The sequence below is a fragment of the Pempheris klunzingeri genome, chromosome 20 (assembly GCF_042242105.1).
Source record: "Pempheris klunzingeri isolate RE-2024b chromosome 20, fPemKlu1.hap1, whole genome shotgun sequence".
Classification (NCBI taxonomy): domain Eukaryota; kingdom Metazoa; phylum Chordata; class Actinopteri; order Acropomatiformes; family Pempheridae; genus Pempheris; species Pempheris klunzingeri.
The window spans coordinates 17,120,801-17,146,576 of record NC_092031.1 but is presented as its reverse complement, the minus strand read 5'-3'; the positions used below and the strand labels follow the sequence as shown (position 1 = coordinate 17,146,576).

The following is a 25,776-nucleotide window of genomic DNA, read 5'->3' as shown; positions in this document are numbered from 1 at the left end:
ATCAACCCAGTTCACTTCCAGTTTAAACACAGTTAGTTTTGCTCAGTCTCTGATCCCTCAGCAATCCAAGCCCTCTTCTTCACAGGGACTCCGTCACTGATATGTCTTCTCAGCCCTTCTTCACTCCTAGGTCTAGAGTTGTTGAATGCAAAATTCCCTCCTCCATCGCCACAAGGAACAATGCCACCTTGGGTCAGGAAGATCCTCTGAGCTGCATCAGCTGAATGAGAGCTCCCAGAATGCCACGCTCTTCTCCTGGGGAACCTTCCAAATCCAGGAGAACCTGCAGGACGCGTGGCGCAGATTCCTGACGCAAGCCTGGCTGCTTCAGAGATACGGTTGTCGCTTGATGCCTGGGGCTGGAATGGTACTGTTTCAGACTCAGAGTAGGTGCTACGTGTACGAGGAAAGAGGCAGGTTGATGCCGCGGAAAAGCAAAGTGTGGGGGGAGTGAAAGAAAGTGAGGATGGAAGGGAAACTCGTGGCTTGGAGTAGAGAAGACCTGCCCTCCTGCATCTAACCTCTCCTGGTTCCCTTCCTTCTGCTTCCACTGCCTTTGGCTTTGTGCACTCTCCAAATCGTTCTGCACCTTTGTCCCTGTCACTGATCCACCTCTTCCTTCTCCGTGTCTGAGCTTCTTCTAGTCTCATTTCCAGTTTGTGAACGTCCTCGGTTATCTGATTGACCTGATCAAAACGAGACAGCAGTGCACTGACGCAGGGCAGCAAGCGGTCCAGGTTGGGCTGGACGTCGAAACCAGGCACGGACACTGACATGTCCTCGGACCTCATAGAGAGAGCTGAGGACGGGGGACGGGGGGATGAAAATGAGGAAGACAGGGAAGGAGAGCGGGAAGGTGGGAGGGTGGACGACAGGGTGGAAAGTCGGGATTCCTGTGAGGACCTGGAAGGAGGGATGTCCATACCTTCAAACTTCACCCTGTGCCTGAACTAGAGAGGAAAACAAATGTGTGGAATCAGCAACATATGTTGACTGTGGACGTTTCTCACTTACTCAGTGAAATGCACTGAATAGTGCACCACCTACCTCTTTAGCTTTGGTGAGTCCCATCCACAGTTTGAGTCTCTTGATGAAGAACTCCACCATCTCATAGTCCTGAGGTTCAATGGTTGGATGGTACAGCTCAGCTTGCTCTGCCCTGAAGAACACAGCAACGATTAATAATGAAATATTCTTAATGCAATCTTTACCCTTAAAAAACATTCTTCTTGAAGACCATTAGCAACGTGTCTCCAGGAGTGAAAGTGGTTGATCCACCACTTTGGTCCACGCTGAAATATCTCAACAACTATTTAATGGATTGCCATGTAATGTTTTACAGATATCCGGGGATGACATTTACATTTCACATAGAACCACCAGGAAATTTTCAATTGGTCCAATACTGGTCCAATAGTTTGGTTTATGACCAAATACCTGCACTCACCTTGGGAAAGGAGAATGCAGAACCAGCAATGCTCCCATCAGCCTCAACAAATGTTGGCTTCAATCTAGAATAGAGTTTAAAATCCTTCTCCTCACCTACAAGGCTCTTAAGGGTCAGGCCCCATCATATCTTAAAGATCTTATAGTACCGTACTACCCCACTAGAGCACTGCGCTCCCAGAATGCAGGTCTACTGGTGGTTCCCAAAGTCTCCAAAAGTAGTTCAGGAGGCAGAGTCTTCAGCTATCAGGCTCCTCTCCTGTGGAATCTCCTTCCAGTTTGGGTTCGGGGGGCAGACACCCTCTCTACATTTAAGAGTAGACTAAAAACCTTCCTTTTTGACAAAGCATATATTTAAGGGCTGGATCAGGCCTTAGACCAGCCCCTAGTTATGCTGCTATAGGTTCAGACTGCCGGGGGACTCCTATGGTGCACTGAGCTCCTCTATTCTCTCTCCTCCTCTTCCTCTCCATCGTTATGTCTCATGTCAGTCAAATGTCTGCCTCTAACTTGCTATCTTCCCCGGAGCGTTTCTGTGCTTTCTCATCTCTCAGGTTCCTGTGGATCCTGTGGATCCTGGTCCTGGCCCTGCTGATATGGTTCTCTGGTTCCTGCGGGTCCTGGTCCCGGTCCCGCTGATGTGGTTCTCTGGTTCCTGTGGATCCTGGTCCTGGTTCTGCTGATGTGGTTCCCTGGTTCGTATGGATCCTGGTCCTGGCCCCGCTGATGTGGTTCTCCACCAGCCAATGGATGTGCGTCTGTCCAAGGCTACAGCCTGTCCGTCCTTGGGAGCTGGATCTCTCCTTCACTGTGGTGCTCCCGGAGGTTTCTCTTTTCCCACTGGGTTTTTTGAGTTTTTCCTTCCCGAAGAAGGAGGGTCATAAAGGGCAGGTGATGCCTCGGACTGATCCATCGGACTGATCCACTGGCCTCATCGACTGCTGGACTCTTTATTAGATTGCTTGTTTGCTTACACTTGTTTATTTCAGTGAACTTTGTAAAGCACTATGAGACACTCTGTTGTGATATTGGGCTATACAAATAAAATTGAATTGAATTGAATTGAATTGAATTCATGACATGATAAACTATTCTGGTGAACATGTTAAACATTATACCTGCTAAACATCAGCAGGCCAGCACTGTCATTGTGAGCACGTCAGGATGCTGACTTAAGCACGGATGTACCCAAGTACAGCCTCATAGAGCTGATAGCATTGCTGTAAAGTCTTAGTCTGAAGACCTGCATACTGAAAACCTTTTCAGTCTTGATAATAAAAATCATCCCACCTTCATTAATGTTTCAAACAGAGTATCCCATCTGTGATTTTATGCATCACTTCTTAGCTTTTTGGAGACATCCGAAATGTTGAAAACATGCCGTAAAGATCCTACTTAAAAGCAACAGAGGTCATTTGTAGGAAATATTAGCGTTTACACTGTCCTAAAAAAATGGCACCTTGCAGTTGTTCAGGCAGGTCTGGAAGTCATTTGATAGTCACATGTTGCATGCACCCTCCAATCATGTACGCCCATGACCCATTTCTCACAATAGGTTTTCATTCAGTCTGCATACAACAATGGTGAAGTCTGTATCCTTGCTGCCACATTGCTATCTGCTCCACCTCCCCAGCATCCTCCTGTATTACCTTCTAGTTGTTCATTCATTTTTAACAGTTTTAATACTTGTTCATGTTTAGGGGGGGGGGGGGGGGGCTGTTGTGAACTCAGGGATAGTCTGCATCAAGCTTGCTCAGCTTGCTTGTTCCGGAGCATCACGTGAGCAGACCCACACTGCCACACTAAAGTACTTACTGCATGCACATAGCCATAATCTGTCAATACTGCAAAATGTACAAGACAAACTTCCAAGATTGTAGTACAAGGACGGACAATGCTTGGTTATGTCTTTACCCATACATCCACACCGCTATCAGTAATACTGAGTACATGCAGGACATTGGGTACCTGTATGCACGGATAAGAACAGCTCCACAGAATCTGGCCAAGAGCCAAACAGATGCCCCCACCAGGAGTAGTGCATAGAGAGGGCCAAGGAGCGGGTGCATCCTGCATAGTCTCTGCAGAGCTTTCCGGCCACGCAGCATAGACAGCACTGAGACACCAGTCTGACGTACTGACAGGAAACCTTCCACAGTACGGGAGAAGAGCTGAAACAATGACAGAGACATATGAAATACATTTCTTCCTTATGAATATTCAATTCAGCTGAACCTTCCTTCTTGTACCATGTTCCCAAGGTGAGTGCAGAGCAGCAGCAGCAGCAGCAGTAGGACAGACAGAGCCCACAGCTCCCTCCAGGCTCTCTGCAGCACTCTGCTTAACACCACCCACCTCTGCACAAACCTCAAGGTTCCCAGTAGCTGGAACACACAAAAATGGAAATCAGTAGACGTTCAATAGAGCGGGACTGCTGGGGACCCATACAGAGTTGCATAACGGTGAACAAGAGCTCTCATTTACCTTTAGAACAAGTAGAGTGAGCAGGACAGCCGCACACTGAGAACACCTCTGTGACAGAAGGGCAGCAGTGTGGAAGTTGATAAAGCTGTGTGGTTGGGACCGAAGCTAAATGGCACAACACATACAAAAAAATGAATTTTTACTGTAATATTAATGTTGTTAAAATGTTCTGTTTTAAATGTTAAAATGTAATTTAATAAACTAATACACAGTAGCATTAGGGCTGCATGTACCTGTACAAACTGTATAAAAGACTCAGCTTCCAGGTCTGAAAAGTGAAAGCAACGAGGAAGTGCCTTAAACCTACGTTCTCTCTAAAGGCCAGCAGGCAGAGAATCCACTGGCTTGAAACAGAAGTCCAATTGTATGGAAGTGTATGAGAAAATGAAAACCTTAGTTCTCAATTAATGCATTACCTCAGTTAACTTTTTCTGAATTAGTTTCTGATCTCGATCACTAGTTTCAAGTCTTCCTCAATGCAGCGTGATGTTCATTTCTATCTGACATGAGATCAGAGGTGGGGGACTTCTGGCTCCAAAATCAAGATGGCGACGACTTTAAAAGAAAGATGGCGACTTTGAAAATGCCATTTACTTTTAAGGCTTCAAAACAGCAGCCCATCACCGTCACTGCGGCTATGTCCGCTTCTTTTATACAGTCTGTGGGAGGGTATCTGGCCTCCAAATCTGCTAAACTGACCTATAAGGACATGTGAAGCACTGAGACAGACTTTGTAGATGCAGTTATCAAACAATCACCAAGTCTAAAGAGAACATTGGTGAAACTTGGATTCACTGGGCTAACATACAACAAGGGCCTGCTCAGCTGACAGTCAAGCTAGAAGTCAGGTCGATGGATCTGAAAAGGTTTTTCTGTTTTCTTTTCTCACCTTGGAAACACGGGAAGCGGCCTGTGACAGGAAGCAGAGCTGCAGGACGGCTGTTGCCAAGGACAACAAGGCGAGGAGAAGCTGGAACCAGTGTCTCCACTGAAGTAGATAGTGGGCACGCTCAGTAGCCATGGAGCCCAATTCTCCGAACAAGATGAGGAGAGCAGAGATGAGAAGAAGAACCTGCCGTATAAAGCCGGTGGATTTTCTCAACTTTAATGACTTTGGAATCCTTTTCTTTAGAATATCTTCTAATATTGATGTCTTTAAAAGATTTAAAGTGTGTGTTACCGTAAGTGCGACCTGCAGGTCCAGCCCAGAGAAGGTTGAAGGGACGAGGAGTGAATGGACGGAGATAAATGGGACGGCTCTGTGTGTCTGAGCCCACTCCAGGTGTATGGACACGCACACAGATAAAGCAGACTCTCTGTGGTGATGTGTGAAGTCGACAGAAAAAGCTTTAAACCTGGGATCAAAAAAACATACAGTTAGTGTCAAAGGATCAAATCAAAATGAATATTCATGAAGCACTTCTAAATGATAACATTTATGCTTCTTAATGAATACCGATTAAATATAGTACCGAATTCAATAACCCGTGTGTCTCTAAAAGTGCAGACTTCATCATTACAATGAATGGTTGATGCAAAAATATCGGTTTAATACTATATGAACAAAATCACATCAGTGGGTCAGTGTTCCATGTAAAATATGCAAAATAGTTTGGTATTCTACATTAGAAAATAACCACCTCTTATTGCTCCATTTGCTCCCAGAAGAAAGAAGTTGCGTTGTTGTGTTTTTTGGAAAGTTTTAATGGGGTGGCACGGCTCATTGTTTTCAAAAGAGTAATTCAACAGTTTCTTGCTTTCAGAGGAATCAACAACTGAAGAACGAACGTATTAATATATATATATATATATACATGCTCTGCATGTCTTTGAGATGAAGTGACCTTGACGTAACAAACCCACTTACTGTTTCTTGCTCCAGTCCGCCATGTGCAGGTCAGCTAGGAGCTGCTGCGTTGCTGCACTGCTGTTTCCCAGGAGGACGCTTGCTAGAGGACTCGGAGTACGAGTGTACTGGAGCCGTGGCAATCCAACGAGGCGCAGCGAGGGGTTTTGGTGTAAGTGAGGCACCAAGGTGTGATTGATCCACTGCTCTGCGTCTGACCAGCTGGAAGAGAGGACACTCGGCATGAGCTTGGGATTATGTGTGTTTATGTGCGCAAGAAAATATGCAGACAGACGTTTCTCTTTTGTCCTGATAATTACACTGTAAACACCTTTTAAATTCGGAAAATAGAACTTTAAAAAGTAATTTAGGTCATTAGGAGTTAAAGTTGTACTGAAACAGGCTTCATAGCCATGAAAGGACAGCGTTTTGTGTTTTTCTGTGCAGATACCTTGATATGATTATTTTTCTGATGACACCAAGCAGAAATTAAGACGATGGGAAGAATGACATCATGCACATCAGGTTTCTTAATGAAGTTATGAGTTAACTCCTACATGAATTCCCTATTATTATCTATAATAGGCTGAATAGCACACTAGCAGTATTGCTTTTGCAGTTTCATTTTTACAGATTTCAGCTACGTGTGGAGGTAAAATTCACAACTGGGCTGATGAAAATCATAAAAAGCAAATGGTAGCATTTCGAAAAAGACACAAAAAGCCCTCCGATTTTATTTCAGTACAGTACCAGGACGTGCACAACAACCTCTGTCACTGATGTTGGACAGGGAAAGTCATGTGCACACCTGATGAAGAAAACATGTTATTATATAGCTAGTGGAACAAGCAGAGCCCTGTGCTCAGCATCAGTTGGTATGGGGCAGTGTTTTGACCGCAGGAAGCTGAGTGTTGTGCTTACTCCAAGAGTGAGGTGATGTTGGGGACCCCCATGGGTGCTGTGTGAAGATGGCGCCTGACAGCGGAGTGGAGCAGCCTGCCCTGCCTCTGCTCTACGCCGTCCTGGTAGTTCACCATCAGCACCAGCAACAGAAATAACAGCTGGCACACACAGTGCTACAGAAAAGAGGCAGAAGGAACTTAACAAAAAAATGGAGCCAAACTGCCACTGAATTTTTGAAGTTCGGCGTCATTCCTACCTTCATAAGTGATCGCAGAGCTCTGACTTTGCGGGCCTCCTCTTTAGCCTGCAGCAGCCCGTAACCGCATGGCGGCCGAACCTTCCCACCGTGCTCTCCAAATGGCCTCACCACAGTGGTCTCCTGAGCCAGCTGGTCCTCCACCTCTGGATCCACTGGCCTCCACAGTGCTGTGTAGATCAGTGCCTGCACACACACCTGAGCAAAGACAAAGGAGATGCAAATCAAAGGGATAACCCGCCAACGATCCAGGAAGTGAGTTAAGTAGATGACATGTTTGAGCTCACCTTGAGAGGCTCCAGCAGCAGAGCAGAGGTGAGGAAGGCAGACAGGGTCGATAGCAGCCACATGAGGACAACTTTTCTGGGCATGAAGCTGCCGTAGAGTCCGACCACAGCCAGGCAGGCTCCTACCAGCGCAGCCACCAGGGGGTAAATCACACACAGTGCCCAGGGGGGGAGCAGCCAGCTGGGCTGACCTCGAGCAACACCTATGGAGGTATTGAGCAGCAGATATCTCACACACTATTCACCTCAGACCATTTGGATTAAAAGACACCAAGTGAGTATTTACTTCTGACCCTCCCAGTATAAGCGGCATGAATGCAAATTTTTACTGTAACAACCCCTTTTATAGAATTCCTAGTGTTAAATAACATCCTGTGTGAAATGAATCCCAGTGAACACAATTGAAACATGACAGGTTTGGTAAATTAAGGGGCACTTGAGTTGATCCAACAGGACAGTGGGGACACATCTGACCAAAACCACTGGTCTGGGAACTGGGGACCACCGGTCTAGTACCTATGCGTGTGGTGGAGGAGGAGCGCGTGGAGTCAGGAGAAGGGCTCGGCAGGAAGGTGCTGGCTACGGAGTCTACAGATAGCACAGAGGGACACTTGTGGATCTCTGCACCGTACGGGGTCTTATCTTCGCTCTGCTCTGACCAGCTGCTGCAGGAGGTGCTCCGGCTAATCACACACAAAATAACAGTGATATAGAAGATTCCACCACAGAACTGCGTGAAATGGCATTCGCACGATTCACAGATGCGATCCTCACGTGTTTGAGAGTGAGGAGGTGGTCCTGGGGGAATCCCGGCCGCTGTCGGAGCTGCTGTTAGTCCTATCTGCTGTATCCTCTGCTGCTGCTGCAGCTGCTATAGACATCAGCAGATCCTCCTCTGGCATTAAGCACAAAAATACACAATCGGACTAGAACATGATGCTGTAATTTCCTTTTTTGGCAGGGAATATTTACATTTCTGAGTTTATTAGAAGAGTTTCTCACCAGACAGAGACAGAAGTGTTGTCAGATTGTGGTTACGAGCCTGCACTAAGCTGCCATTGATGGTAGAGACCTTTTGGTCCAGTGCTTCAGGGGATTGGTGAGAACTGGAAATGTCTTTTGACAGGGGAGGGAGAAGGGCAGTAGGTGAGCCAGTGGTGGAGGGCGAGGCCAGGCGGAGCTGCATCAGGGCCTTTTTTCTCCTCAGCTGGCGTATCGGGCCGAGAGCAGGTGAGGCCTTGCAGAGGTTGGGGGCTGGGGTCGCTTTGGTGAGGCGTGGGCCTAGTGGTAGATTGAGGAGGCTGTCGCAGGACGTCCACGTCCCTATGCCTTCCTCTTGACATGCTCCATCTGTCCGGGGCACTAAGCCAGACGCAGCCCAAAAGTCCAGAATACTGGAGTCAAACATCTTGCTCTCCAGTAGCTACAGAAACCAGACGAACACTCAGTGAGACACGAGGAGAATGGCAATTATTTGTGTGTGTGTCCATGTGTGTTTGTGTGTGTGTGTGTGTGTGTGTGCGTGCGTATATGTGTATGTGTGTGTGTGTGTGTGTGTGTGTGTGTGTGTGTGTGTGCTCTCACAGATGAAGGACTGTCCTGGGCTGGGCCACAGGAGTCAGGCAGAGACAGGAAGGAAGCGCCAGAGAGCTCTGATTGGCCAAGGTAGATGTCCATCTCCACAGAGTGACAAACAGGAGAAGGTGGAACTGACATATCCACGGGTACCTGAATCACACACACACACGCACACACACGCACACACACACACACACACACACACACACACACACACACACACACACACACACACACACACACAGACCTGCTGCCTGAGCATTTCCGAATGGACAATCAGATAAGTGGGAGACACTTACTATTGTTTCCGTATTGAGATAAGACTGTTTGATTAACAAAGATTGGACCAGCACAACCCGCGTCAGGTCATGTGGACAAAGTTTCTTATCATGAAAGTAAAGTGGTGTTGAGCTGTTTTAAGTTACCTGACTGTGAGCTTTTCTAAATAGGAAACAGAGGAAACACTGTAGAGGGAACACCAGTGCCGCCACAGTCATCCCCACGGCAACCGTCTCCAGGTTAACCAGCAGCTGGGCTGAAGCAGGTCCACTTGTGGAAAAGGGACACAAAGCACTTACATCATGTCAGTGCTGCAGAATAAACTCACAGACTAGTTCATGTCTGGAAAAGTGCTAACTGAATGCCATGTACTGGCTGAAATCACATAATGTCCCTTTAAATGAGCCAAAAATACAATAAAACATTACACAGTATTTCTTTTTTTTTACTCATAATGCAATTTCATGTTAACCGTTGACTATCCAGTTTTAATTAGAAATTTTATTCTGTATCTTTATTAAAATCCTATTGAATCATGTGGAAATACACTCACATTAACATATATGCTAATTTATAGCATTGTTATATGGCATTTGATTTTCGATTCATATTGGATTAGGGGTTTATAAGCTATCCTACCTGTGCCCCTCTGTGCCAACTGCCCCATACCACAGAACCCCCAGTGCCAGGTAGAGGTGCATTGTGAGGGCACTGCATGTAACCCTCTGAGCCCTGGTGAAGCGGCTGTGGGCAGGGTGCTCCCAGAGCGACAGCCACAGGTGGTGCTCCACCATCCCAAACATCAGCTGGGAAGCGAAGACCCGTCGAAACTGAGAAAGCTCCTCTGGACCTGTGAAGGATGAATTGAAACGCTGAAAGAAGTCGTCAGGGAAAACACACCACGCAAACACCGCCCCCAGTTGAAAGAAAAATCAATTGATTGATTAAATAGAATGTTAAATGACATGGTGATGAGATGGTAATATGTACTGTATAAGCTTACATGAGGCGAGTACGTCCTTCTCCACAGTGCCGTTCTTCGGATTCTCCACAGAGAGCCAGTCCTCCAGCAGGAAGAAGAACATGTGGTCTGTCTGAGGGTCCCAAACCACCACATGCTGAACATACCAGGACGGGTCCAGACCTACATTTACATACATGATATTCAGCTGGGTTCGCATCAGTCTACTTACTGTATCAAGTGTGAACGTCAGTTTGATCCCTTGCTCCATGACACAGCTGTGGATGGACTTGTTTTTGGGATAAAAAGTAGGATAACTTGCGACCGTATGCATATAAATACACACACATACATACTGGTGCAGATATATAACTAAAATATCTGAACTTCAACAAATCTTTTGGTATCGTAGAGGTAGAAATAATTTTACTTAAATTACTTGATTTAATATGACCTTGATTCCAAAAGAGATTATATGGAAATCAGGTCACTTTTTTTTTTAAAAAGAGTCAAAACAATATTAAAGAAGGATATTTTTCCAGTTTTAAAGTACCTGTGTTGTCGTGCCAGATGCGAATTTTCCAAACTTCTCCCAGGTTATCATCTGTCTCCAGGTGAAACTGGTCCAGGCTGCCACGCTGAAAAGCCCCATCCCTCTGCAGATGGCGAGAGCCGCTCTTATTCACACCATGCAGACTGATGCCAACATGTGCTGTGGTGCCTGACGGGTCAAACCACAGCATTAATCTTCTCCACCATACAAAGTTGGAAGTTTCATAAATTCAAAGAGCATTTATTGCTTTTGTCTTCATGTTTCATTTCTACATCATACTGACCTGCTCCTCGCCGACAGCCAGTCTTCACCAGCACTCTGTAGTGGTACAGGCCCGGCCGGCCACACAGGGGGACCTGGCTCAGTCTCAAGCTGTCCAAGTGGTCCAGTTTATGGGCAATGAGCCCAGCCAGCAGGTGAATCAGAACCAGGACAGCGCACACAATCCCCACCACCATGTTACGCATGGGACCACCTGACTGCACAGATAACAAATGGATGGAGGGAGAAGGGGAAGAGCTTGATGATGACTATCCTCTTTTCTAATTCTGACTTTGCAATGTACTTATTTGTCCATATATTTAAAGGATATGGCCAAAATAACAATTGGTGTGATGCTATGTGTTCTCACAGACCGGTGGCAGCAGAACAACAGCCCCAGGATGAACAAACAAACTGGCCCCAAACATGGTGAGGTGCTGGGTGAGGCAGTGTGCTGTGTGGAGCGTGCTGCCCTCCAGTGGCTGCAGTCCCTCACTGCTCCAGCGCCTCTCCTCCACACTGTAGTACTGGCACAGAGAGCTGAACACACACGCCGACACATGGACAGGGCCGCCGTCTGCCAGAGACGAGGTCAGGTTGACAGACAGAGGCTTGTCTGTCCCGTTCAAACTGTCGTGGGAGAAAATTCAGTCACGTAAAAAGTATCTCTGCATTCAGAAAAAAAAACGAGCAAATTAAACTGAGCGCTGAAGTTGCAGAAAAAGAGCTGTGACTCACAGCGGGGACAGAAAGATGGTCTCCTCCCTGGAGGCGGTCGGAGCAGAGAGAGAGAAAGCCCACTCTCTCACCAGGGAATCCTGGGATGCATTAGTCCCTGGCACTGTAGAGCCCACTTCTATCTTGACATGTCCCAGACTCATTGGAGTAGCTCCTAGACATGCATAATGCAGTTTGAAAACAGCCTTTTTAATTCATAATTCATGCAAAAAACTCACAGATATACTGTGAGGTTAATTAATAATTATGTAGGTGCTGCCTTATTGACCTTAGAGGTAGCTCACTCTCATTATTTAACAAATGGCTTTTGACATGCTGAAATGTCATGTGTACACCACAAGGTCCCAGAACTGTCACAGCCACTGTCACTCATTCATGGAAATGTGTTCATATTTTAATATAGACTGGTTTTGTAGCTGCTTTCAACAAAAAAAATCCTCAGAAACAAAGCAAAAGTGTAAAAAGAGAAAAGAGTCCAGTGAAAGAAAATAATCTACTGTACCTGAGTTCAGGCTGAAGTTGAAGGACATGTATAAACCTGCATTCTTATCCAGTCCATCCACAGTTTTGACTGTGAGATTCAACTTTCCATTGGTGGGGAGCGTTAGAGTGAGACACGTCCCATTCCCTGCTCCCCCTACTCCCCCTTCTCCATCCCCGTCGTCCTGTCCCATACGATACTTGTTGGGCAGGGTGACCCGTATGGCCTGTTCAGGGTCCAAATCCTGGATGGGTATGAGTTGGCCCTGAGGCGTGGTGAGCTCCATGGCAACCAGGGTGGTGGAAATCGGAGGGTCGGCTGCAGTCAGTAAAGGGTTGGATCCAAAATCCGCATCCACACCGAACAACACCTGAACCACCTCAGGCTTCCGACTCTTCAGGTGAGCAGCGAGGGAGGTGGGGATATGAAACTGACACTGGGGGCGGGAAATCTTAGATTGGTCAGTTGATGATGGCTCAGGTGGGATGATCTGGTTTTGGTTGGACCGGTTGTACTGGTGAGTGCAGAGAAGGTCGGAGGGGTCTCCATGGAAACCCACTGTATTGATATAAGGGGTGGAGAGTGAAAGGGGCGCCTCGCCGTGAACACGTGAGTGCATCAGAGAGCGCATTAAGGCCTGTGCGTGACCCAGCGCTGACAGGGCGATAGTGGAACCCGACTGCAGAGTGCTGGAGTGGGCTGCACGGGAACTGGAGACACCGACTGACTCAGACACAGCGGCCAGGGTGCCACCTAAGGAACACACAAAGAACACAAAATATTCAGCCACGCGGTAGAGTTCACAATCTTTACATGACGTGCCGGCGTGCAGGAGACGGTGGTTGGCCAGCACCTATGATGTTAAGGATGTTCTTTCCCGTTTCAAAAGCTGACAAAACACCAGGACTCATCTGTTCCTCCATTACACGGATCATCTTCCCCACAGCTTCCAGAAGCTTCTCCGGGCAGTTATCACACGCCAACTCACTGGGAACAGCCTTAGGAAAACGGAGAAAATTGAGAATTTTTTAACAGACCGGTGTAAGATTTGAAAATGAGGTGAATTTTGAGAAGAATGAGTTAAAGCTCTGCGGTAAAATGGCTTCCTCTCTCTCTCTCTCAGTGCATCTGTGTTCCCATGAATTAATGTGAGGATGTTCACAATGAATTCATGTTTGAGATCCTGAAGCTGTCTCCTCTGAAGCATTACCAATATTAGTGATCACTCGTTCAGTATTTCTGACTGGAAATAACGAGGAAACAAAGTGATGCTCGCTTACAGTAGACTGTGATAACGCAGAGCTGATCTGATCAACATCCTGCAGGGAGGACACGGGGAGAGACGCCAGGGCTTGGGTCACATTTTCCCGGATCTCCCTTCTGTCTGTGAGCTCCTTGGCAGTCTGTCCAGAGTCCATCTGTGGACACGTGGGTGAAACTCATTATTCCATATTATGAGCAATTGCAAGTCTTTCAAGATTCTAACAGCCACTATGCTCATCATCATCAGTTATTCTGTTATGGATAATGGCTAGTTAATCATAATCAGTTTAAAGCGTCATTTCATGCACTGGAAAATGAATCACGATGCTGACACATTACCTGATTGAGCTGGCTGGTGAGGGCAATGGAATAAGGAATAATCTCTTGTGGGTTGCCATGTTGGACTAAAGCCCACAGCTCTGTCTGGCTCTTGTTTCTGAGCCACTGACTGGCATCTTTGTCTCCTGCTGGACTCTCAACTGTTAATATTCTGGAGAAAGGAGGAATCAGGAACAGCCTCAATGATTTTTCAAACTTTTGACTGAAAAATAGAGTATGGAGGCAGGTGTTGCAAATCACAACACATTTTTGTTGTCATGTTTATTTTGCTCAGGGTGCGTCAAGTCCTGGAAGCTCACCTGTTCAGAGCAATGACCTTTGCCCCCAGATGGTCCTCTACCAGCAATGTAACTGTGATGACTGACACGCTTCTTTCTGGTCCAGAACTTCCCATTGGGACCAGGCTGCCAAATGTGGAACGAGTACCTCTGGAGAGAGAAATCAAAAACATAAAAGCAAACCCAAACCTGACTTCTTAAAGAGAATCAACCAAAACAAAACTGAACACAAAAAACTGGCCAAGTTTAAATTCAATGCAGCAGCACAGGCTGATTAGCCAGTTTGACAAAGCCTGCAGCTCTTCCTGGTTCCCAACAACTCCAATGACAGCGCTGGTGACAAGGAAGTACATCAGATTTTACAGCAGGAGAACTGAGAAGTTTTCTCATTCATTATAACACACAATGAGGTCCTATTTTTTTTCAATTCACTTCATTTACCAACAGCAATGATTGTACATCCACATAAAATGTGGCCTTTAATGCAGATTTTTAACTTTCTGGTGAGGATCACACTTCCTTTTTCATTAGTAGCTGGAAGATGAAGCCTGTATTCACCTGTACAAAGTGAGCAGGGGGCACACGGTGCCAATGGGTTGGCATGGTGCTACCTGGAAGGTATAGATCAGCTGAGAGGCACTACTTTCATAATCCCGCCACCCTGCCAAAAAATAACAGATGTCAGCGATGCACAGTCAAACTGTCAAACTGTCGAAGATATCGATGGTAACTGGGCCACAGTGTTACCTGAGCAGTTGTAGGTGACCGCTGTCTCCAGGAGACGTATATCTGACTCTGGACTGAGATCACAAAGGCCTCCATATGGTGGACTGTTAGGTTGTATCGTGAGGCTGGCGCTGCCCCACCGCCCTCTGCCAGGCTGGGATACATTGAGTGTGAAGGTGTAACTCTGCTCTGGCTGCAGGACACCTGAACGCACCACCAAGTTAGAGGAATGCCTCCCTGTAGAGGTGGCTACCTCGTTAAGGTCAAAGGTCATGCCAGTCTGGTCCTCAGCACTCCATTTGTACTGTGAGGAAACACGTGCATGAATCATAATAATAACGAATGTCTGACTGTATATATTTATAGATTTCTTGGCTGCAAATAACAAACCATTGTATTGTTAATTTATCCTGATTACCTAATTAAGCAATGCCAAGATTGGATAAAGATTAAACTGTCCAATCACAAATTAATTCTCTAAGCAGATAAACACTAAAATTAAAAAGATAATGAACAGCAGAGAGTGCAGCAGAGGGAGCACAGTGTGTTAATAGGTTCTCTCCACGTGTACTCCCACTGCATTTTCATGTGGCATGTATTTAAGAGATGGTTTGCTTTTCGGTATGTCTTTTGTCCTTACTTTCAAAAGTGACTTTACATGTTAACTGACTGTATTTATCAAAATCATTACCTGAGCCTGGTCGTCACACTGTCCACATTGTCCAGAGAGGATGACGGGGGAGGTGTAACTAGTGCGGTGAGCGGAGGATGAAACGATGCAGGACACACATTCCACAATCACAGGAAGCACAGGAACTTCACACACAGTCACCTAAAAATAAGGGACAGAGGCGTGCATGAAGTGTCTTACTCAACTAAATCTGTGTGTGTGTGCCCATGGTTAAGTTTTTCCATAACTGCCCAAGTCTCCAAAACAATTTATTTGCAACAGATATTCAACATAACTTCATATAGTTCTCCTCAACTGAAGTGCAAGTTCAAGAAAAAGAATCTAGATTACTGGTAATACTCACTGTCTGGCTCACAGATGCAGGTCTCCTCCCTGCCTTGTGTACAGTTAGGGTGAAAATGTAGACTGTGCCTGGGTGCAGCTGTGTGCTGAGTACAGTTATTGTACTGCTGTTACTCCTAAAGGGCCGCTTTACAAAATCAGACTCTGTTGAGTTCTGAAAAAAGAAACACCCAGGTGTTTGTGAAAAAGATGCATGACTGTGTATCAAAGACTTAATATTACCATTTTGACTCTTGCTATTTTATACTTCTCTAATAATAGCAATCAATATCATTTTCATTACACCAACACTGCTTTAACATCAAGAGGCCTTTACCTCTGTCATGAGGGCCCAGTGATACTGGAGTGGAGCCTCCACTCCTGCCTCGACATCCGGGTCTTGGGACTCAGATCCATCCAGAACAAGGTCACTGATGCTGGGCCACAGCCTGTGTGAGCCTCCCTTGATGACAGCTACCAGCGGGGACTGGACCACTGTAATGTTGGTTTTTCGTTGGACAAGTAGAGGAGTTCCCTGAAGCGAAACGGTGAACACCAGGCAATACTGTCCCAATTCCAAAGTATGCTTTGGTAGTAAGAGAAAAGGGGAAGTTGTGTCTACCTGATGTCTAAGAATGACTTTGTTCCCAGCTAATTCTAAGTTGGCATCGCTACAATCTGGATCTTTGAGTATCTCCCATAGGTATGCGGTTTTATAAGCAGAGCAGTTAATGCCAACGCTTGCTTCAAAAAAACTCAGTCTGGACCTGTAGATAGTAGACTGGCTCTGGACAAGAGAAGCTTGAGGGCTTGTACAATGGAGCTCCTCCACCTCCATGTCCAGCTGTGTGGACACATGGCTGACACTGTTGAGGACTTTGACTATCATACTGTATTTCCCAGGAACATAATAAGTATGATCGACTGAGCTTAATTCTGTCACCAGTGCTTCACTAGAGTTTCCAAAGTCCCAGAGGTATGTGAGGTTGCTCCCTCTATCCACTTTTGCAAAAAACGTGACTGCGTGTCCGACAAATATTCTCTCTGAGCGACAGACAAGCTTGACCTTCTTAACAGGCCACTGAACTGTAGCGGTATCATTTAGCGTCTTGGAGCAGACTCCATTGGTAGCTAGCACGCTAACAGACAATGAACCACTCTCTGGTGGAGTAAATATAACTTCTTCTCCAATGAGCCATATGGGCTCAGACCCCACCAAGTGAAGTATCCAGGTGTAGTTGACTGAAAGTCCACTTTGAACTTCTGCCTTGAGCTGTATTCTCTTCAGAGGCTCTAGAGCAGCAACACAACAGTTCACAAGTCGCAATCCTTGGATATCCTCAGTGACCAGGATGCTGGAAGACACCTCAGCACTACTGACCTGGTTCCAAGCTCTTACTGTAACCAGATGTGTCCCCGCTGGAAGGCTTGATGAGGTGAACTGCCCCTCAAGAATGCCCTGACTATGAATCCAGTCTTTGTTTCTAAAAGTTATAACAAAGCTTGCATTGCTTCCTTTTGAGATTGTTGGAATGAAAGTAAATTGTTCCCCTTTGCAGAAAGAAGACCTGGAATTGTTCAGCATGAGACCACTGATTGCATCCTGGACTGTGACACTGTGTGAAACCATCTGCCAATTCACCCCATTGGAGACATTCAATGACACCTGATAGATGCCTGCATGTGGAAATGTGTAGTTAAAGGTCTGATTAGTAGCATTAAAAAGCATGGTTTTGGGACCCTCAACTTTCCAGTTCCAGCGCAGATCACCACCTTTCCTGATAAGCCCATGGAGCGGAACAACAGCACTTGGGGTGATATAAAAAGGATGTGTCTTTCCTTCAATTTCAAAGTCCACTTCTTGGACCTCCTCCTGAACATTAAACTCTTTGGTGGCATTGCTGTGACTGAGAATGTTTTGAACTGAAACTTTGACGAGACAATGACCCAAACTTGTAAAAGTGTGGAGAAGAAAGGGCGCATGTGTCTGCAGGGGTGAAGCATCAGATTTTACATACCAAAGGTACTGTAGGTCTGACCCAGTAACCACGGATACAGAGATATTCACTAATTTCCCGGATGCCACAATGTTTGATTGTGTTGTAATGTGTGCACTTTTTACACGCTGCACTGCCACTAGAGAAACAATGGTAGAGGTCTCACCCAACTTGTTACGAGCTCTGAGCTGGACTGAAATCTCACCAGGAGTTTCAGCTAACATATGAAAAAGCTCTCCATCACCACTTAATTGTTGGTTCATTGCACTCCAGAGATAAGTGACATTGGAGCCCTTGGTGACTGAGGCAATAAATAGCAGCTCCTCTTCGGTTGGTATGTATTTTGTCTTCGTCAGGCTCTGACATTTAATCTGAAGACCCTCTATTCTTTCAAAGACCTCAATCAAAATAACTGCCTCCTTCTTACTCACCAAGTTCTTTGCTATAACTCTCACTTGATACACTCCTGGATCCGGGAAAACATATCTAAACTGATAAGTTCCCTGTTTGGTTGAGGTGATACCGTCCACAGTCCAGTAGTAGTTGGTGCTACTAATAGCGCTACTAATTGCTGAGATGAGAGTTTCTTCTCCTACTATAGCATATGGCTGGTTTGTGTGAAGTGAAAGGTCTGAAACAGGAAGTAAAACATTCACTTTGAGGGTCACAGAATTACGGCTAACGGCGTTAAACGCTATGACCGTGACTGTGAACTGACCTGTCAAGGTAAAGGCATGTGACACATTTTGCCCCTGCTCGCCAGGAGAGTCATCTCCAAAGTCCCACAGCACTGACACATTGCTGCCAATGAAACTGCTTACCCAAAATGATACTAATGTATTAACCGTCAGTGTGTCACTTTGACTGTCATGTGCCACAGACAGCTTACTCACAGGGTTTTGAACGGTGATACTAGCTTTGGCAGTTTTGTTGTCGACCTTGTTACTTGCCGTTACTGTTACCTCCTCAACACCTTCGTCTTGAAAGATAAAACACTCTTGAGCGTTTTGTGTCATGGCAAAAAAACTAGAGGGACTGCTAAACCATTTGAATTGGTAACCTGCCATCTGTTCAGGGGAAACCAACACACTGAAACAGACCTCTTCTCCTACTGCCACTGCCTCCTGTGATGACTGCACAGTCACGTTGGTTATCGGTGCTTCCACGCAGATACTCAAATTATATGATACAGATGTGATAGAACTAAACACATTCAGACTAACATGAAAAATCCCTTGGTTTTGAAATTTGTGTATGGCTGTCGACTGTCCCCTCACTGCAGTGAGCGATGATCCATCTCCAAACAGCCAATGGAAAGACAGGGTGGATATGTTGCCATTCACCAGAGCCGTAAGCTCTATGTCCCTTCCACTCATGACACATTCTGTGGGGAGAACTCCACTAACAGCCAACATATAGACCTCTGCACTGATTGACTGTTGAGCTTGGCTGACAGAATTGGAGACAGTGACGTCTACTGTATAGTTGCCCGGCGACTTATAGATGTGGGAGATGGAACCATCTGTAAGGTTTCTCTGCAGGGAACCATCACCAAAGTCAAAATTCCACATGAGACTCGTACCAGTGACCACTGCAACTCTGAAATCTGTAGCACAGCTAAATTCAGTGGGTCCATTGTAGCTGACCATTAATCCAAAGATTTTCTCCATAACTTCCACCATGAGCCAGGTAGTCAGAGTGCTGAGAGTGTTGTTGGCGCACACTGTGATGTTATAAACTCCTGCAGATGCAAAAGTGTGGCTGACTTTATGGTTTACACCTTGGACAGCTTGCGAGCCATCGCCAAAGTCCCATGTGTAGATGACAGCATAAGTGGAGGGCTCCGCGAAAGCTTCCAGGGGGAGAGTCTGTTTGACGAGGGGCACGGGAAGGGAAGAAGAAATGAGGAGGTGATTTAATTGAGGGCGGACGCTTATCTTCAAGAATGTGTCAGTGTTGTCATATTGGTTGGAGACTTGGACATGAAGGGTGTAGTCATCTGCATAAAACAAGCACACAGGAAAATAGTTTACCTTGATGGACAATGAACAATACGTACAAAGCACAGTTTCTGCTAGTGACGTTCTTACCACCAAATGTCACCAAAACAAAGAATTTTTCATTTCTATGTTAAGTAGCTTTTATAAAATCTAAAATCAATTTAAAAGACAAATTAAAAAGGTCACATACGAAAATAGCAGTATGTTGATATTTGCTAAAAGCTCATTTTGTGTATGCTTAATTTGCTGTGTTTTTAAAGTAGTAATAATCCAGCATTAAATGACTTTCTGGTCACTTGGGGGCAGGAGAAATAAGCTGTAGCGACAAATCAGCGACATCAGCGACAAATAATCATGATATTGTGAGTCTGTTAGCCTCTTGCACATCCACCATGCATGAAGCAACCATAGCATGAACTTGAGATTGTTTTGCTGGCCACACAAGGAGTGTAACTCCAACATTCAGCTATAATAGTTTGTGAGTTTGTTTACCTGGGATGGAAAAGGTATAGTTGACTGAGTCTTGGACATATGCTTGCTTCTCGCCTCTCGTCATTAGTCCTTCCATTGTCTGACATGGAGCAGACTGGGTGTGGATCATATTGGTACTGCCATCCCCAAAGTTCCATCTACGTGACACACACCACATGGATATTTAGAATAACTAGACAAAGCACAACTTAACATGGACATTTCAAGTGTTGGTCTTTGTTGTAAAGTCAAGGGTACACAGTATTTATGAAATATATGTTATTATGCAATGATTTACCTGAAGGTGACTGGCAGGGAGATGTCCACTTTGACCCTGAGGGTGTAGAGGTGTGCAGCATCCACAGCTATGACCTCCTTGACTAACAGGAACTCTAGTTCAGCCAGTGGGGTTATTTCATCAGCAGTCACCTGGATTTGCTGGCTCTGGGAGCTAACAGGGTTGGAAGCTGTCACCTTGGAAGAAAGAAAAAAACCTCAAGAGGTGATTCAGCAAAACATCATGAAGTTGGAATGAAGTACAATTTTATTCTATTCAAGAAAACATCAAAAATAAGCAATAAATGAGCAAATTTAACATCACAGAGATGAATAAAGTGTCTTACCCTGAGTGTATATACAGCAGGTTTCTTGAATACTACAATGTAAGACTCTCCTTCATGGGCAAACTTCTCCAGGTTGTCCATCACCCATATGAATTTTATTGAGGAACCACTCTCCACTTTGGCTATAAATGACTACAAGGTAAAAACAAACATCAAAACTTACCAATGTGAGGGAATAAATAATCAATTCTAAGTTTTAGAGCAGTTTTCCATGAACACATTCCTTTGACAGAATGTGAAAGCACAGACTTGTCTACAACCACACTAGCAGCTGTGAGTACTAGCAGTAGATTCTAACATTTAAAGTTCTGAAATGCTCAAAATGAAAATATTAAAGTTTCTGAGGTAATGTTGGCCCAGATAAAGGCCACAGGCCAGAGCATGTTGGTTTCACAATCTAGGTTTACTTTATACTGCAGATGTGGCTGGAGATTTTGACCTCTGAAATGTTTACAATGTTCACCATCTTTATTTTGCATATTAGCATGCTAACATTTGCCAAGCTGAAGGGGATATGTGCAGTTTTGGACATGTTGAAATTTTGGCCTGATAATGGCTCTATATGAAAAGCAACAGCATCATCAAAGTTATTACAAATTATCCTGTGGGGAGCATGAATGTCTGTATCAAATTTTACAGAAATCCATCTAATAGTTATCAGGGCATTTCACCGGAAATTCCAACCTCTTTACGCCACAACAGGAAAAGTCATAGGATCACCAAGTCATTAGGATGCATCCTCTAGGGACCATGAATATCTGCACCTAATTTTGTGCCAATCCACTGAGACATTGATATATTTCATATAATATGTGATAGATTTTACTCCCTGGTGTCAAAAGCTGAAAAGTCAGGGTCTCTCTAAAACCATTAGGACATTGCTCTCTCTACAGCAACACTGCTGACATGGTCACCATAAATATTTGGTCAAAAAAGCAGAATGTATGCTGTAAATGAATTTTTGCACTCTCACCTGTGGAGTGTCTATGGGCGTCCTCAGGCATCCACGTGGCTCAACACTGAGCCCTGTCACAGCCTCGTAGCCGCAAACCCTCACACTCACACTCTGAGAGCTTGCTGCATCCATCACACTGATGTTCAGCATGTGAACCCCCACTGAGGGCAACACCAGAGTCACGGAGGAGAACCAGGCATCGTGGGACTGCCTCTTACAGCTAGGCAAAGACTGAGCCACCTTCACGGGGCACGATGGTAGGAAGGGGACCCCAGTCTGGAGAACCGGGGCAGACCACGAGCTCCTGGCTTTCTCTCCAGACAGGGCCTTGACAACAATGAGTGTTGGGACGTTGATTTGGACATGAATCTGGTTATTTCCATCTGGCATGGGATGGATGATATCAAGCCCAAATTTAGATCTCAGACTTGGAGTAGGAGTCCAAATATCTGGAGTCGTAGTTGCCTCTCTGTGGGTGAAGCCAAAGGTATCATCGTGCTCAGTACCCCTGTGAAGATTGTCCACGTAGAGCATCCTCAGATCACACACCACCCCATCCACCCACTGGCCATTGTGGGGCAGAGAAGTGAGGCCACCTTCCCACCACCCTTCCCGCTCTGCCCTCCTAAGAGACAAGTAACTTTGACGCCAGGAAGAGTTTAAAGAGGCTTCACTTTTCAGACAATGTAGGAATGTTCCAGAATCGCCAGTGTGTTGTATCGCCACAATATCGTCAGGGTACACCATGATGGCTCGATCTGGAAGAAGCAGCTGTCACAGAAAAAACAGAAAAAAGTAAGGAATCTTGTGTTCAAACATCATAGGTCCATAATGGCTGCAGGAAAAGTTAATACCATGCATCAAAGATCAACATACCCCTATAGTTTTTATTTCAGAGCTGGGGGTCACTCTCAGAGGCAGGTCAGCTACCAGGTGGTAGAAGGGTGGTACTGCAGGGTATCTGGGAGGTAAAGCAAAGCCGCGGTGCCCTGCTTCAGAGTCATACGGACTGCAGGGACTGGTCGTGCTCACGCAGGCCTCCAGCAGGTGACACCAGTACTGGCCTAAGCTGCAGCCGCCTGTGGTGTTACACAGCGGTACTGCTGAGCAGAAGCTGAATGGATTAAGGAGAGAGCTGCAACCTGAGGAGCAAAGGGGAGTTTATTACCTTCAGTGTCAAACAGGAAACCTTCATAGTAACTGTTGTACAGTACCTGGGGGTACCAGGTGGTGGTTGGGGTTGCAGTAGGGTCGGAGGATCTGGACACGGGCTAGAGAGGACACTGAGCTGGGCCTAACCACCAGTTCCACTGATACCAACTGGCCTGCATGACTGAACCACAGGCCTGGGAACAGCTGCATCTGAAGAGTGAAAGGATAAACCAGCAAGACAAATCTGAAAGTCAGATAAGCACTCAAGTACAGGGGATTACACAGTGATGATGTCAAAGACCACTTCTGTAAGCAGATAATCACATAATTAAATCAATTTCATTTTCAACCATGCCTTAGTTGGTCCCAAACCTCTTCTTCTTTTAAACTGATTTTAAACTACATGTTATTTAATACTATTAATTTGATCAAACTAGATAATGTTTTTCTCATTCAGCCGAAATATCAACAGTTTGAACTGGTAAAAATTACTGAAAGCAATTAATCCATTTTATTTATAAATTCCTAAACAGGTTAATATGTGTGTGATGGCTGAATGGTTTAGTTTTTACACAAGAGAGTGGGATTTAAATCCTGTGTCAGAACAATCGTAAATTACATCAATTTATTTGCCAATTTTATATATTAAAAAAAAAAATCTGTTTTCAGTAACAGTTTGGTTAGGTTTAGGCACCAAAACTACCTGGCTAGGTTTAGGAAAAGATCATGGCTTGGCTTAGAATAATAAGTCAACACAATATCTCCACGTGCCCCCTGGTAACTGCAGGAATACCTTGGGTGGAAATTGTTTTAGATCACTGATTATCAACTGTTTTAGTCTCTTACTCTTTATTTATTTTATTTATTACGGCTGTGAGCTTTGAGACGTTGAACTAAGGAGTTCCGTTCTCTTTTCAGATCAGAAAACCAGACCTCGACTGAGAGTTGTCCGATGTCTGGGACGTTAGGAGAGGGCTTTATCTGGGTCTGATCATAGGCGCCACTCATCAGAACCACTCCAGTCAGGTAACTGTCCACAGACGGCAAAGACTCTGCATGGAGACAGAATGATACTTCCATGACATTTATAATATCATTAGGATCAAGCAAAACTGACACTGTTAGTTTCAGTATCTATTAAAATATTGTTTTTATTTTATTTTTATATTAATTTGTGCGTCTGGTGTTCTCCAGTGAAAAACAAACCTTACCCGTTACTTCCTTTTCACAGAGGAAGTGGTATCTTCCAGCACACTGAGCCTTCCTCCACAGTCCCTGTGTCCCCAAGGCCATCTGTGAACATACCCCCTGACTCTCTCTACCTCCGGCCCACCACGCAGCCCTTACTGGCTCCTCACCCCCAACATGGTCCGACCCCTCTCCCCCCGATCCCTTCAGCCACACCCACACAGTGGCTTTCCTGAACCAACAGAGAAACAAAGAGGAGACATCAGCCTGTGTAGACACATGAAAAGAGCCATTTTTAAAGGCCGTTGCCTGTGGCGCTTACACTGGAAAGGAGTAGTGGATGAAATTTTGCTGATCCGGGCTGTCAGCAGAAGCCAGATCTCCTCCCTGAGTCTGTCGGCAAGAATCCTGGGCCTCAGTCCATGCAGACGTCAGCTCAGAGAGCCAATAGCATCGCCGGCTGGCCACCAGGATCCGTCCACCTTTAGGACAGGGGGTCTCCTCTGGAATCAACAGCATGCAAGATGAGTCATTTCTCAGATAGCAGTCCAAGAAATAACAGCTCAAGATATAAGTAAATAAAACGAAATCCGTACTTATGAGGCAAATACGCTTACATACAAGTGAAGATCAATTCATTTGATCAGCCAAGTCATGTCCAATGTGTCAGTTTGTTCTATTGATTCAACAGACTGAGATCAAAAGTCACACGACGATGCAGTAAGCAGAGATAAAACAGGACAGATGCTTCATATTTTACACAAACTCTCACACTTCACCTGTGATGTTTCATCTTGAGATAATGTTGCTATGATTTATCAGCACCTGTTCTAATCGGGAAATTTGAGCTGAACATATCAGTTGAAGTGACACAACGACAAACACCTGCTTGACCGTTGAACCAAAAGCCCCAAATGTTTCCAGGAAGTAGAATTATTTTCAATAGAAAACGTTCTGGGAAGGAAATAAGTTATTAGTTAAGGTGAAATACATTTTCAGATTTGTAAGCAACAGTATATACCTCAATTTAAATATACTGTTCCTACACAAGTATAAGTACAGACAGATTGTCAGCAACACGCCTTTCATGTCTTAAAAGCAAAAGTCCTCATGATACAAAAAATGGCCTCCTGTGACTGATTTATGATTATATTTCTCTCTGAATTGTAGTGTAGGTGTATGAAGAAGCATGAAATGGTAACACTTGAGTAAAGTACCCCAAAAGTTCACTTAAGTACAGGACTTGAGTGAATGCACTTTGCCTTTATTTACATTAGTGAACTAAAATTAGTTGGTAGTAATATTGTGATGACCTGAAACAAAAACTGTATAAGTAAAGTGTATAAATGTTTGAAATAATGTTCAGTATGAGTAAATGTAGTGTTGAAAACTACATCAAATATGAGCCCAAGACTCCAGCAACCCCATTCTGAACCATTTCAATCACTAAATTCACAGTGAGCTGCCAAAGACAAGACGGTGATCTCTGCTTAGGCAAACTGTAGATGTCAAACTAAAATGTTTACGTCTCTAAACCCTCGCCTCTCTGAAGGAGGCAAGCACAGGCAGAATTTCCCAAAAATCAAACATCGCATTTGTATTTGTAGTCAAACTGAAGGCCCCCACCTGCAGCTGCAGCGGTCAGAACCACACAAAGAATCCACAGCGCCGGCTTTAGTGACGAAAGGGTACCTGTCAT

General features: G+C 45.1%; 1 protein-coding gene across 1 annotated transcript; it reads right to left on the bottom strand.

Annotated features, from left to right (window-relative positions):
- Positions 1 to 32: 32 nt before the first annotated feature.
- pkd1b (polycystic kidney disease 1b) lies at positions 33 to 25,776 on the bottom strand. Its single transcript, XM_070852143.1, has 41 exons — positions 25,704 to 25,776; positions 24,400 to 24,580; positions 24,101 to 24,309; positions 23,823 to 23,941; positions 22,952 to 23,099; positions 22,614 to 22,879; positions 21,756 to 22,508; positions 20,783 to 20,914; positions 20,458 to 20,603; positions 20,181 to 20,317; positions 16,029 to 19,687; positions 15,371 to 15,511; positions 14,701 to 14,983; positions 14,512 to 14,614; positions 13,975 to 14,103; positions 13,676 to 13,826; positions 13,354 to 13,491; positions 12,927 to 13,071; positions 12,095 to 12,826; positions 11,593 to 11,746; positions 11,229 to 11,394; positions 10,877 to 11,072; positions 10,594 to 10,761; positions 10,083 to 10,223; positions 9,719 to 9,929; positions 9,226 to 9,349; positions 8,807 to 8,950; positions 8,225 to 8,645; positions 7,997 to 8,117; positions 7,739 to 7,905; positions 7,223 to 7,425; positions 6,936 to 7,133; positions 6,698 to 6,852; positions 5,798 to 5,998; positions 5,111 to 5,285; positions 4,820 to 5,002; positions 4,735 to 4,747; positions 3,698 to 3,848; positions 3,415 to 3,603; positions 1,048 to 1,159; positions 33 to 950 (listed from the first exon to the last, which is right to left on the bottom strand). Exons 1-41 carry the CDS (start codon positions 25,774 to 25,776, stop codon positions 33 to 35), a joined length of 12,156 nt encoding a protein of 4,051 aa, XP_070708244.1.

Coding starts and splice junctions, on each gene's coding strand:
- pkd1b (XM_070852143.1), bottom strand. CDS start 25,776: ATGACAGGTACCCTTTCGTCACTAAAGCCGGCGCTGTGGATTCTTTGT. Junction 13,827..13,974: donor AAGGTCATTGCTCTGAACAG/GTGAGCTTCCAG, acceptor TCCTTTCTCCAG/AATATTAACAGTTGAGAGTC. Junction 10,224..10,593: donor CATCTGGCACGACAACACAG/GTACTTTAAAAC, acceptor ATGTAAATGTAG/GTCTGGACCCGTCCTGGTAT.